Raw genomic sequence first — 14,470 nt, 5'->3', positions numbered from 1 at the left:
GTCTTTGGCCCTGTGTCTGGGTCTCCGGCCGTGTATGCGTCTCCATCTCTGGATCTCCCTGTCTCTATGTCTCTGTCTCTCCCGGTCTCTGCTCTCCGGTTCTCAGGGCAGTATTTTTTTCTCCGCCTGTTTACGCCGTTGCCATGGCATCGAAAGTGATGCAGACGCAAGGGTGGTGATCGAGAGCAGCTCCGCCTCTGACTGGCTAGCCACACTGCCATTGTGACGTCGCTCGCCCCCGTGCGCGGGGACCGCCCACTGCATGCCGGGAGTCGTAGTCCGCGGCGCGGGCCCGACGCGCACGCGCAGTCTGGCTGTCTGCCGTCGCGCCGAGCTCCCGTAGGCTCGAACTAGCCTGGGGTAGCTGCGCAGGTGAGGGTGTCTCGCGGGCTGCCGCGGAGCCGTGACCTGCTCTTCCTGGGCGGGCCGTTGCGGTGCGGCCTGCATGAGCCGCGCAGCCGCGTTCTGCGGTGTCCTGTGGGGGGCGGGGGAAGGGGGCGGGGCTGAGGCCCGGCTCGGGGAGGGCTCGGGCCCCCGAGTGGGGTGTGCTGCGTGGGGGCGGGGCTGAGGCGCACCCTGCCGCAGACTGAGGGGAGGGGACCCGAGGAGCGTCTGTACGGGCCCGCGTTGTGGGTCCGGGGCGGGGCCTGAGGCTGAGGTCCCCGAGTGGCGGAGCAAGGGCCGTTCTAAGCCGCCTGGGGTGTAGCCAGGGTGAGGCCCTCGGGACGCCCCGCTTGTCCCGTCACCTGGGGGCGGGTTCGGCGGGCGGTGGTCGTTCTTCCCCCCACCCCCCCAACCCCCGCCGCTCTAGGACCCCTTGGTGGGCAAGGGACCCCGGGGAGAAGGACAAGAACGGGTCTCCCTGGTGCTGCCGGCGGAGGCGCTGGCAAGGGGAGTGGGGAACACTGAGGATGTTCTTTAGAAAAGTCTGGAATGTATGGAAAAGTTCTAGGGAGAGGGCGTAGAACGTCTGCACACCTGTTGGTGCGGGCTAAGTTTTGTGTCCCCTGCTCCTCTTCCCCTCTCCGTGTTCGCTCCTCCACATCCTCGCTTCCCCTCCTCTCTCCCCGTTCTCCTCTCGTATACAGACGTGTACTTTGGCTGAGTGCTTGGAGGCCAGGCTGCACAGTCCCCGCCATCCTCTCTTCCATACCGGGGTTTAGTGCTCCATCCTCCCAGTCACTCCAACGACGTCTTGTAGAAGTTTCTTTTCGGCAGAAGTTTCCTTTTCTGCTCCGGGCCTCGGGCCTCATGTTGCTGTTGTCGCTGTTTCTCTGCATGCTCCTTAGGTCTGTGACTTTCTTTGAATTCCTGACCTTTAGGCTTTTGGGGTCTAGACCAGTTGTGCAGGACATCTCTTGCTTGGGTCTGTCTGTCCTGTATGGATCCAGAGTTTACTTTCTTGGCGGTGACCAGAGAAGGCAGCTGAAATGTTAAGGATGATCCTTTGCTCCACGTTCTTTCGTTCTAAAGACACCTTTCCCCCTTTATAATGAGTAGGTGATCCTTGGGTGAGGCCAGGACAGCCTGTGAATATCCTGTCTTTGAGGTGGGAATGTGGGGGGCCGTGGGGAGTGGGCAGGGCCTGGAGGTACAGCTGAGGAGTTGGGAGCCAAGCTTGAGCTCTGCTCAGCCCAGTGTGAAGGGGCTTTGCCTGCAGGAGGCCCACCAGGCTTGGGGACCTTTCAGCTCAGCCGCCCACTCAGCCACCAGGGCTTCCTCTACAGCCCAGGACTAGGAGAGAGGCCCATGGGATCAGCTCCAGCCTCAGCTCCAGGAAAATCCTTTCCCCATCTGAGGCAAATCCTGGGTGGCCCCAAGATGGGGGAGGGGGCTTGCCTGGTGACCAAGCCAGGAGGAGCTTGGGCAGTGCTGCATGGCCTCAAGCAAGCTGGGGACAGGAAAGGGTCCTGGTGGTCCCCCAGAAATCATTGCAGCAGGGTGACTGGGCTGGGACCAGCATTGTGAGGCTCCGGTGGACAATGAGCCCCATGAACACACGTTAGCGAGTTCACAGTTACCTTTGTAGAGATGGGTTCCGTGCAGGCTGAACATGCTCGTGGTATCCTAAGAAAATCGAAATGACATGCCCACAGATCTGCCCGTGTGCCGCGTAGGGCGCTGTGTGTCCCGTGCCTATAGGGGGAAATGCAGCTGTGCCAGCGGCTGAAGCTGGCAGTCCTCCTGCTGATATGCGTGGCTCTAGATGAGTCAAAGGCAGAGAATTGGTTAAAAAAATTAGTCTGGAACATGGGTCAGCAAACTGACCTGCAGGCCGGCCGGCAGCCTGTTTTGTAATGAAGCTGTACAGGGACACAGCCAGGCCGGTGGAGTGCAAGTGTCCCTGGCTGCTTTCCCACCACAAGGTGGAGCTGATAGTCATGACGGAGAATGACTGGCCTTAAGAGCCTAAAATATTTTCTATCTGTCCCTTTGCGTTCCCACCTCTGCTTTAGCAGAATGAACGCGAGAATGTGTTTCTAAGCCTGAGGTCAGGAAGGAAGCTCTTTCTAATCAAGTTTCTGAAGTCAGAAATCTATTTTTTTAAAAAAGTAGATTTGGCAGTTAGAAACATTAGAACCCTATGTGTGGCCACAGGAGAGCATGAAGTGAAAAGGCAAGCCACAGACGGGGACACCAGCGCGACAGAGCCAGACAGAGAGCGCTCTAACCACGTAACAGAAAGGGAGCTGTAAGGAAAATGCCACGGAAAAGTGGGTGGTTCACCCACAGAGATGAAGAAATCCTGAGGGCACACTGGCAGTGCAATGAGCACATTCTGTGGTCTGAAGGTCCCCAGTGCAGGGCGTGAGGAAGGGGCATCCAGGGGGCACTGCTGAAGCCAGTGGTGGGGTTGAAGTTGCCTCCTGGGGGCTGCTGGGTTACTGCGTGTGCTCAGTGGCCTAGGTGTCCCACTTCTCCATTTACCTTCCAAATATATCACCAGCCTGACCCCACATACAGGGATGTGAGGGTCTGTAATAGCCAAAGAAAACCAGGCACAGCCAGCGTGCCTCTAACATAGAACCGGCACCATTAAAAGTCGCTTATGTGTCAACAGATGCTGCCCAGGGACTCGCCTGTGAGTAACCCCTGCTCCCCTGGGGTTCACGTTCCAGGGGGGAGGCAGGCAGGAGGCAAGTAAAGGCAGGGGAGGGGGCACCAGGTGGTGCAGGGAAGGTCTTCCTGTAGGAGGTAAGAAGAGAGTGACCTGCAGGAGGGCGTGAGGGGAGTTGGGGGCTGGTGGTGATAATGATGGTGGCAGAGCTCCTTTTTCCTGGAGGGAAAGGGAGTCTCATGTAGAGTGTCTTCTGCGGCCCCAGGGGGAGAGGGGAGCAGTCGACAGTTGAGTCTCTGCCAACTTTTTTCTTTTTTTTTTCTCTTCTTCTCCTCCCCAAAGCCCCCCAGAATGTAGTTGTATATTCTAGTTGTAGGTCCTTCTGGTTGTGCTGTGTGGTAAGCCACCTCAGCTTGGCTTGATGAGTGGTTCTAGGTCTGCACCCAGGATCCGAACCCGCAAAACCCTGGGCCACTGAAGTGGAGCACGCGAACTTAACCAGTTGGCCATGGGGCCGGCCTCTTTTCTTCTTTTGTTTTAACAGCTTTATTGACATATGATTTACATAAAGTTCACCTGTTTAAAGTGTACAATTCAGTGATTTTTTGTATATTCACAGAGTTGTACAACCATCACCACAGTCAATTTGAGAATGTTTTTATCACTCCAAAGAGTGTGCCCCTAAGCAGTGACTCTCCTCCCCACCCTGTTCCACCTCCTGGCAACCGCTGATCGAGGTCCTGACTGCGGATTTGCCTGTTCTGGACATTTCACAGAAATAGGAATGGAATTGCACACCCCCAGGGCTGCGAGGTCCTCGCCCCCTGCCCTGGCGGTGATGCTCAGAGCTCCCCTGCGTTACTGGGAGGAGTCGGCGATGCCCGGTTCCACCTCGCTCACTTGTGGAGTCGGCTTTGTGAGCAGGGGTTGCTGAGAAAGTGTTCCCACTGCAGCTGTGCTCACACACAATGTTCTTGAATTCCTCAGGGGTGTGTTGGGAAGAAAACGTGGTTCGTTTCTGTGGCACAGCCAAGGGGAGCATTCCCACTGGGTTTTCCGTGGCTTTTGTCTGGGCCGGCTCCCTCCCAGTGGAGGAGCAGACCTGGCAGGGTCTGGGAGGAGTCAGAGTTCATGTCCCTGTGTGTTCATGGTCAGCGGCTGGAGGCCTGGCCCGCTACTGCCTGCTGGGTTCTGTTGTTTAACATACTCGGTGTTTGTCAACAGTTACAATCGATAATTTCCCCTAAACATCCCGAAACCGGCTTCTCTTGAATGATGCAGCTGCACATCAGGATCAGCTGGGGGTGGGGAGAGGGCTGCCAGGACCTGAACCCCCACTCACCACGGTCTACCCCCTCATTGTACCCCACTTCTGGTCTACTTCTTACACCTCCCACCTGCCTCTGTGGGTAGGTCAGTCCAGGTCTGCAGGCCTCTGCTGTTTCCAGAAACAGGTGCAGGCTGTCCACTGACCTATTTCAGATTTTCAGTTCTTCTAATAGGAGGAGCAATCCTGACACCTCACCCTGCCATGGTATTGGAAACTGAAGTCCTCATAAGTTTTTTTTCCCCAAAGATTGGCACCTGAGCTAACATCTGTTGCCAATCTTCCTCCTTCCCCCCCTCCCCCTCCTCCCTTCCTCCCCCTCCTCCCCCTCTTCCCCCTCCTCCTCCTCTTCCTCCTCCTCTTCCTCATTCTCCTCCTCCTCTCCGCCCCCCACAGTACATAGTTGTATATTCTAGTTGTGTGAGTGCCTCTGGTTGTTCTATGTGGGACGCCACCTCAGCATGACCTGACGATTGGTGCCATGTCCGCACCCAGGATCCGAACTAGCGAAATCCTGGGCCGCAAAAGCAGAGTGCGCGAACTTAACCACTCGGCCACGGGGCTGGCCCCTCATAAGATGTTTTTTAGTGTTAAACAAACCTCTTGTTTCTGGGGTGAGCCCAAATCTGGTGTGATGTTACATGCATCACGTATATAACATACATCGTTGGAATGAGTTTACCAATGTTTTAAGATATTTACACCTTTGTAAGTGAGACTGTCCTGTAATTTTTCTTTCTCCTATCTGTGACTGATTTTATTTTCTGATCTCGGTGATACCAGTCTTACAAAATGAGTTGCTGTCTCCCACTTTTTATGTTAATTTTTATCTACACAAGCACAAAACTCTACTGATATGTAACAAGCGGATTGCTTGGAAGCAGTTCTGGGTGGACTCGGGGTGGTGGGTGCGGGGCCCATGAACTCCGAGTCTCCTGCTGGTTCTCCTTTGGTGTGGTTCTCACCATGTGGGCACCTCTTTGTCTGTCCTCCGCAGGCTGGACTCTGGCTGGGATCCCAGAGGATCCTGTCATTCCTGCTGTCTCTCCCATGGAGCTGCAGTTCCGTGAACTCGCCCTTCACGACAGGTGCCCCGTCTCTGGCGAGCACAGTCACATTTCCCAGTGCAGGCTGGGAAAGATGCTGCCTTTGGAGAAGGCGTTTGCCACCCCCAGGAACTCCCCAGCACTCGCAGAACTGCCCATGCCATGGTGGCAGCTGGGGACCAGCAGGAGGAGACCATCCCCAGGAGGGCCCCTGCTGACCTCAAGTTGTCCTGCCTGCCCTTCTGGACCTTTGTCTACCAGGAGGCAGCTGGGACCCACTGGGCCCTGGCTCAGCTCTACGAGCTGTGCCACCAGTGGCTGCAGCCCAAGGTACACTCCCAGGAGCAGATGCTGGAGCTGCTGGTGCTGGAGCAATTCCTGAGCATCCTGCCCTACAAAGTCCCACTCTCGGTGGAGGTGCAGCATCATGAGAGTTGCAAGAAGGCGGTATCCCTGGTGGAGGACCTCACCAAGGCCCTGGAGGAGCCAGGTGAGGCCGCCAACCTGAAGGAGAACATGCCTTAGAGGAAACAGGGAGGGGGCTGGCCCTGGAAGGATTGAGATAGACGGCCTAGAGCCCAAACCCCAGCCAGTGGCTTGCCTGGGAGAGTTAGTTCCCCAACATGTAAGAGTCACAGAGGAGAGCAGCCCTGAGCTGGTGAGGATCTGACCCCCACCCTGCCTGGTGGCATTACCTACAGGGTTGCCTCATGGGCCAGGAAGGCTGCATGGGCTCTTACCCTCACATCTGCCTTCCAGATATAAGGAAGCAGGAGGAACCAGCCCCTTAAACATTGAGTAAATGTTCTGGGTACATTTCTGCCCCTCCCTCAGTATAGGACCAAGGGGAGCACTGGGGCTGGGTGGACAGAGTCCCCACCGTGTCTGAGGGTGGGGTCTGTGAATCTGGTGATGATGGGGTCATGGAGCTGAGGGCTCAGGGACAGAAGCCTGTGTCCACGTCTGCCCCCTGTGGTTTACTGTGATGGTTGGCAGTGTCTCTCCCTCTTGGGCTCACTCTTGGCTCAGGTGTGACCAGGGATGCTGTCGAGTTCTCCTGGGGGGGTCATCCACAGCCTCGAGCAGGGTGTGTGTGGGAAGCATGCTGCGCCTTTGCCATCTGCCATTGCCAGGCAGGCTGGCGAGAGCCAGCAAAGACCCAGAAGCCAGTGAGGCCCAGGTGTCCCCCAAGACCTGTGAGTGCCAGCCAGCCCTTGCCCGGGTCTGTGAGTGGGAGAGGGCAGGAGGGAGACGTGTGCAGGTGTCAGGGGAGCCAGAGGGAGGCTCTGGAGCCTGGAATTCTGTAGATGTAGATCTGGCTTTTTACTTAAGCTCTGATGAATGTGAAAAGTATTATTTTAAATTAAATAAGTTTTCAGAGATCATGTTTATCTCAAACAGTGGAAAGTATTGAGATAACAAAGAAAAAAGTAATAATCTCCCCACTCTAAAATGAAATCAAAGGGTGCGCCCTGGCACCTGTCCCTTGGTGTCTTTCTGTGCCTCTCGCACGCGTGCACACTCCTCTCACATGCATGCACAGGCCTGTCACCCGCGGCCTGTGTGGACGGTTTGTGGGCAGTCTGCCTGGGGGTGATGTGCTGGTGCCTGAATACCTGCTGTCCCCTCGCCCACCCGGGCCCCTCCGGTGGCGGCTGGATGTCCAGTGCCATCTCTTCATTGCCTTCATGGCCGGTGGTTCACAGCCCTCCTTGTGCTGGAGTTGGCATTTATGGCCGTTGTGGTTTCTGCCTCTTCCCATGAGGCTGCAGTAAGGCATCCTCAGCCTTGGGCCTGGGTGTGGGAGCTTTGTTGGTATGTGTATGGGGGGTTCCTCAGGGTCAGTGGACAAAGGGCATGTTCTCACAGTTTTCCAGAAGTTTTGTAGCGCACATGGTGCCAGTGTGCCTGGGCGCTTGTTTCCCCACATCCCACCAGCACTGGGCGTTGTTGCTTTTGAGATTTCCACCAGTGCAGTGGGTAGCAAAGTGTTGCCTTCTTTGTGGCTTTAGTTTGAGTTTCTGGGCCGCCCCTGAGCTTGAGCTTCCTTTGCTTTCTTCTTCGCCTCCTCTGCTTTGTCAGTCAAGGACAAGGACAGATACGGGGTCCATGGGGCCCTGGGACCTGCTGTGATATGCGCATGCTGGGCCTCCCTGCTGCTGAGTCTGAGAACTCTTCGCTCTGCCTAGGGCCTGTGCAGGGGAGGCATTGGGGTCTCCCTGACCGGTTTGGGGGTGCCCAGCCATGGAGCACAAGTCTCAACTTTGCCTTCCCTTCTCCCCAGCCTGTCCCGCTCCAGGAACAGGGCAGCATAGGGGAGGAGACCAAAGAGGCCAAGCCCACAAGGGCAGAGCCAGAGGTGGGGGTGGGGCGCCTTGCCCAGGGCTCTCTAGTCCTGGCCCTGAGGGCCAGAGTCTGTTGCACCCTCCCTGGTGTATCAGACCTCTTGCTCCCCACATTGTTAATATGCCGCCAACTGCCCAGGGAGGACAATGGGCTGGGGCCTGGCCAGGGGATGAGGAGTGGGAGTGGCCCCAGGTTCCAGGGCGGGGCACCCGAGGCCGCGGCCTCCCTGGGAAACCCAGTGATGAGCCTGGCCCAGGGTGTGGGCCGGGGTGGGGGTATGGGAGGTCTGTGCGCTCAAAGGGAGGGACCTGGAGTGCAGGCCTGGTGGCTCCTTACTGTGAGCTCTCCCCAAGCCCAGTTTGTGGTGACTCCCAGCCCCTCCCTCTGGCCACATCTAATGCACTGGCCTTCCCCTCCCGCACAGCCCTGCCAGCCACAGCCCTCCTCCTCTCTCTTCCTGCTGGTCTGCTGCCCTTAAGTTCCACCTCCCACCAGTCAGGACTCTGCCTGCCACCCCCATGTGGCAGCCCCTCCCCACTCCCGTGCTCCTTGTGCTTCTGCACTGAGGCTGTGCTGCCCTCGGGGCCTTGTAGGCTGTCTTCCCTCTTCAGAGACACATCCCCTGGACCTTCTGGGCCCCATGGCAGTGTCACCACAGGGCCTCCCACTTTATCTCCTTCATAGCCTTTGGGGTGTCTGTCTGTCTGTCTCTCTTGAGGGCAATGAGCTTAGCTGTCTGGGTCCTGTGATCCCCTGGGTGCCAGCCGGAGCCCCAGGCAGTGTGGAGGGATGGAGGAGACTTTGGGGACCTCTACAGCAGTGGTTCTCAACTAGAGCGCAATTTGTCCCCCTTCTGTTGCCAGTACTTTGGGGTGGGGAGTGCTCCTGGCATCTAGAGGGAAGAGGCCCGGATACTGGAAATCATCCTGCAGTGCTCACCACAGGCTCCAGCACAAAGAGTGTCCACAATGCCAATGCCAAGAAACCCTGCTCTCGTGTTAACCTGGGGACAGGGTCCAGGGAAACCTGGGGTCCCCATGCAGAACCTGCAAAGTGGTGGGTAGGAGCCCCCAGGACGGTGCTGCCCCCAGTATTCTTGCTGTTGTTGTGGGACCGAGGGTCCACCCTCTCTCTGGATGGGAAGCCTCAGCTGGGGCTGTGCTGCTATTTCAGAAGCTGAAGTTTTCAGAGGTGCCTCTGTACCTGGAGGAGTGGGGGCACCTGGACGCAGCAGAGGAGAACCTGGAGACCTAAAGGAAACTGCTCTTGTGGGGCGAGACACTCCTCCCGCGGCCTCTACTCCGTCGTCCATCCTATTCCAAAACTGCTGGCCTGGGGCATCCTGACTCTACTTGGGGCTTTGGTTAGGATACCACAGTGTTTTAAATGTACTTGAACTTGAATGTGTTTTAAACGTATTTGACTTTGACCTTGAATTCATTGGCCAACGTCCCCACCCTGGTCCCCACAGTTCCTGGTCTCCATGTTTGAGTCCTGCGAGGGCCCTGGGCTTTGTGCTTGCAGCTCCTGCCTTCAGGACCTGAAGCTTCTGAATCTAGAAAGAAATCCTGACCCCAAAGTGTTGACTTCCCCATCCTTGTTGGTGCAGAGACAGGGTCTCCGGCCTTCTTGTGTGGACATCTTTTCCCCAGAAACCGTCCTTTGTATGGAGGCCCCAATACAGATTCGTGAACTCTTTATAGCTTTAATTTTATGTTATTTTGTAACTTTGCTTTTCCTTGAATTCCCCCCACTCCCCGCCTGCCCATTGACCCTTTCAGTCTTGCCCCACAGACCCTCTTCTTCATCCGTTTGCCATGTTCTCAGAACCCCCAGCCCTGCAGGGCGCTGATGGGGAGTCAGCTTTGGCAGGTGTCCTGGTGCAGACAAAAGGACCAAAGCCGCAGTCCTGGTCTTGGCCAGCCTGTGGGGCTTGAGGCCTGTCATCGGCTGCTTTCCATTCTGTTTTCAGTCTCTTTTAGTTTTTCTGTTATTTTGACCCCGCTCAGGGTATCAGCTTGCCTAGCCTGATGCTGCCTGCAAGCTGGAGACAGAGGAACTTCGGTTGGCTGACAGAGAACCACCCGAAGGCAGCTTCCCAGGTGAGCTTGAGTCAGAGAGTGATGGTTGGGGGCCAGGGTAGAGGGGGGGCCTTTCTTTCAGAGGCCAATGGAGGCCCCTCACAGCACCACTGGCCTCAGCAAAGACCTCAACTTTGACCTCATTCATTGTTGTCCCACCTCCTGTCCCACACTCTTGCCACGCCCACTCCCCAAGTATCAGAGCAGGAGGCAGGAATCCAGCTATGTTAATGGTCTCTTGCTAAGAAACAAACCACCCCAAAACTTAGGCACTTAAACAATGGCAGTATTAGTTATTGTGATTCTGTGGATTGATTAGGGTCACCTGGGTGGCCGTTCTGCTCCATTTGATGGCTGCTGGACGATGCACACAGCTATGGTCATCTGCCAGGCTTGACTAGAGCTAGAAGGTCCTAGGAAGCCTCACAGACTGGCAGTTGACGCTGGCTCTTGACTTGGAGCTCAACTGAGGCCGTCGACCTGGTTCTCCTTCATGTTGCCTCTCCAAGTAGATGCTTGGGCTTCCTCACAGTGTGGCTGCTGGGTTCTAGGAAGGAGTATTCCGGAGGGTAAGCACCATCCGGTGGGTGCTTATTAAGCCTTTGCATGCACCATGCATGCTCATGTCCCACAGACCGTGGTAGGTTATGTGGCCAAGCCAGTATGTGTGTGTACATGTGTGTGTACACATGTGTGGGGGGAAGGGGACTACCCAAAAGCATGAATCCAGGGAGATGTGCTTCATTGGGGGCCACCAGTGTACACGTTAGTTTACCATACGAGGATTATTTGGCCCTTCCTGGTGATGGACCGATGCTGCCCCCATCTCATGGCTCCACTGCCAGTGTCACCTCAGGGTACAAGATGGCTGCTCCAGCTCTCTCTCACATGCACAGCAGCAGGAAGGAGGCCCCTCTGCCCTCCTTGCCTTTGTGCTTATGTCCCATTGGCTGGAACTTAGTTACATGGCCACTTTAGCTGCAAGGCAGGCTGGGAGTGATGGTCTTTCTTCCAGGCAGCTGTGAGCTCTGGGACTGTTGAGAAAGGGAAAGCAGACTGGGGACAGGCAGTGGTCTTCTGAGACCAGTGTGACCAACGTCACTGCACTTAGCAGTTGTGTGGTCTCACTTTAGTGCATTGCCCCTGGGTTTGTCGAGAGAACTGGTCAATGATGTGCATGTAAAGTGCTTCTTGTCTCCTCACCCACCTCTCGCTGGGGCTTGCCATCCCTGCCCATTCTCACGGTTGATCTCGGACCTGTGCCTTTTGTCAGTTCTCCTCACGTGGCAGTTCCTTCTCTGAGCCTGGGTGTTAGAACTGCTCACATTATAACCTTGTTTCAGGCAACAGGAGGTGGCAGGAAAACAGAGAGTGTATGCGAGGAAGGCTCCACGTACAAGAAGCTGATAGAGAGGCTTGTGAGGAAAGTTTTGTGTGCCCCTTGACGGGCACTGCCCGGGAGGAGGAAGAGCAGCTGCAGAAGGCTCTGGATCCTCAGGAGGGGGACCCAGGCCCTATCACCATGGCCCACAGGCAGTCCGTCATCCGGGACCCCGCCCAGGACAGGGGCACAGCTGGGGAGAGCCTTACTGTGCCCGTAATGCCAGCCACCCCACACCAAGGCCATGGAAGAAAGAGGCCCTACCCGGAGGATGTGGGTGACCAGGGCCCCAAGTGTGTCTCTAGCACGAGCCACCACCAGCAGTGCAAGGTGAAGAAGGAGCCTGCTGCAGCTGGCTGCAGCACAGGGTCCCTGGCCTGGCAGGCTTGGGGGACCTCTGCTGCGAGCTGCCCTGCAGCCGACGAGCCTGGGGCATCCCGAGGGAAGCCCTACATGGGCAGCGAGCGCGGGGAGACCTTTATGTGGATCTCACATTTCATCGATCATCTCAGGAGCCACAGTGGCAGGAAGCTCTACACATGCCAGGACTGCTGGAAAACCTTCCACTTCAGCCTGGCCCTGGCTCAGCACCAGAAAACCCACGAGAAGGAGAAAAGCTATGTGTTGGAGAGGGCCCTGGGCACCCACCCTGCCACCCATGGATCCTGTGCCGGTGGGAGGATTGGCGGGCTCCCGGAGTGCACAGAAGGTGATGTTTTCCCTCTGTAGTCTGAGGCACAGAGAGGAGCCGCTTTGCTCTAAGTGTCCCCAGAGCAGGACAGCTCTGCTTGCCTGGGAGTCCTGAGCAGTGTTTCTGGCTTCTTCAGAACCCATGCGTGGCTTCCTGCAGTGTCTGTGTGCACACAAGTGTGCTTGTTTTCTAGATAAGCTCATGTGGCTAAAGCACTTAGAACCCAGGAAGGGCCCGTGGGAAGCCCTCACCTCCTTGAAAACACACCCGTGCAGATGCTCACAAGTGAGCACAAGCCATCAGATGTGCAAGAAGACTCTTTCTTCTGGAGCCATTTTATCACCACCCACACTTTGGAACATTTGTCAGTGTTCAAAGTGTAGAGTTGCCTTAAGGTGTGTGATCTGCCAGCTCGTCCTTGAAGTCAGCCTTGTCTCCCTTCCTCCTGTTTGAGCTCCCCAGCGCTGTTGTTCAAGCAGAAATCTTGCCAGCTGTTTTGGCCTTTTCATAAATACGCGATGTCAAGTTCACTTCTGAATCCTCGATAGCAAACTGTGTCCCGGTTGAACTCACATGTTTTTATGTGGGTGGCGTGACTTACAAAGATCATGGAAATGCTTGGAGCCTAGTAATGCAGTGTTTTCACACTGTGCATCTCAGCCCATTAGTGAGTTGTGAAATCAAATTGGTGGGTGGCTACCGGCATTACAAAGCAATAGAGTAGAATAAAACAGCTCAAAATTCATCATGTAGTAAAGGTAAATACTGTTTTGCGAAACTTTTCAGCCATATATCTAAATATAAAAACTGGTCACAATGTAAAATCTATTTTTACTGAGTAGGGGGAGGTCATGATCAAAACAGGTTGAAAACGCTAATAAAGGTTGATGAGTTCTGTCTGTCTGAGTAAGGGTAACGTAACTCCTTGGGCTACATAAGGTGATCTTTTGATTTTTGCATTGAATTCCGATTACAGCATTGTTTCTGTTGCCTGAGCATAAACTTAACTGCTTCCTATACATACAGAAACTGGTGCCTCCTTCTGTCACTGTGTTTGAGCATGGGGTCTGTTGTAATGATTCCCAAATCACAAGGGCTTAACAAAAGAAGTATTTCTTCCGTCACATTGTAGTCTTGTGGTTCTTGCTGCTGCATGTACGTTCGTGGGAGAGGAGCTCTGCTTCACATGGTGATTCAGGATCCAGGCTTCATCCCTGTTGAAGCTCTGCTCCCCGCTGGACCCTTGGAGCACATAGAGGAGGCCACACTCGCTCAGCCGGGAGATGACACATATCACTTCCATGCACATGTCCTTGGAGAGAAATGATCTCATGGCCCCAGTCACTTGCAAGGGGCACGAGCTGTTTCCCTGGGTGCCTGTCTCTGCCACAGTCACTGAGCTCAGTTCCCCTCTTGCCTGTCCATCTCCCAACCCTAAGCTGGCTGTAGCTCTGATGATAAAAGAAAAACCAAAAAACTATACTTGCCCTCTCAACTCTTGTTCCCAACCTGTTGCATGAGTTCACCTCTCCTGCTGCCACAGAGGTTACCCCTGGGATGCATCCCACTCAGCTTTCAGGGCCACTTGTGAGTCATTCATTATTATTAAGGCCAGCACTCCATCTCTTCAGTTTCCCATCTGATGTCTCATTTAGTGCACAGCTAGATGCTTGTGCCTTTTTTGTTACATTTTTAAGGTTTTTATTTGAAAATAATTTCAAACTTATAGAAAAGGCACAAAAATAATACACAGATCACCTGCACACCCTTCATCCAGACCTGCCTGTCATTAATGTTTCACCCTGCTTGCCTGTGGTTTGTGCATCCCCCCCCACACACACATCTCGGGGTGCAGCAAGTCCACGTTCCTACTGCTGGTGACGATTTCTTTGCTCACCCAAAGTCTTGCCTAACTTCTCCACCATATAGTTATAATTTTCCCCCTTTTAACTAATAAGCAGTCTGTAGGGAGACACTTTAAATATCCTGCTCCTCACCAAAATGCCCCCCTAGGTTTAGCCTCCATTGAGGATGCTTGAATCAGTCTTTACCATGTGGTTGCAAAGTGATTATCCAACACCAGCCCCCGCTCCATGTTTACCAGCTGGCCCTGGGCATTCTGCTGCAAACCAGCACCCTCCCTTATCTCCTTTTACTTGTCTTTATTACCAGAATGGACTCAGGGGTTCCTGTCTTTTCAATGGATTATAGCTTATTGTGTCCTTGGTTATTTTGGTTCTCAAGTTGTACCAGATGAGGCCAATCGGAGCCTTCAGGAAGGTTCCTGCATCCCCATGACATGCCTTCATCATTTTTTGAACACTTCCTTTCTTTTTAGTATAATGAGATGTTCCAAAGTCATTTTGTTTCTACCCTGAAACCGGCCATTTCTCCAGTTCCAAAGAACTTGTTCCTTTTGGTGGAGGGTGGTATTAGAGACCAAATCTGAGTGCCAGGTGTGCTCATTGCTACTAGGGTGTCTTCTGCTGAACTAAGAGACATAGGCACAAATATAAACACATATAGGTACGCACAAAAGT

The 14,470-nt window shown here is 54.7% G+C and overlaps 1 protein-coding gene across 1 annotated transcript; it reads left to right on the top strand.

Annotated features, from left to right (window-relative positions):
* The first annotated feature begins 4,764 nt into the window (after positions 1-4,764).
* On the top strand, positions 4,765-13,054 carry ZSCAN18 (zinc finger and SCAN domain containing 18). The gene is given in 7 exon segments (XM_070498781.1): positions 4,765-5,592; positions 5,595-5,949; positions 6,975-7,122; positions 7,716-7,790; positions 8,789-9,050; positions 9,787-9,879; positions 11,202-13,054. Coding segments are annotated over 7 exon segments (1,941 nt in total). The 5' UTR covers positions 4,765-5,351; the 3' UTR covers positions 11,969-13,054.
* The last annotated feature ends 1,416 nt before the right edge of the window (positions 13,055-14,470 follow it).

Source organism: Equus asinus, chromosome 26 (assembly GCF_041296235.1).
Source record: "Equus asinus isolate D_3611 breed Donkey chromosome 26, EquAss-T2T_v2, whole genome shotgun sequence".
Taxonomy (NCBI): domain Eukaryota; kingdom Metazoa; phylum Chordata; class Mammalia; order Perissodactyla; family Equidae; genus Equus; species Equus asinus.
The sequence above is the reverse complement of the archived record's forward strand: the minus strand, read 5'-3'. Positions and strand labels throughout refer to the sequence as shown.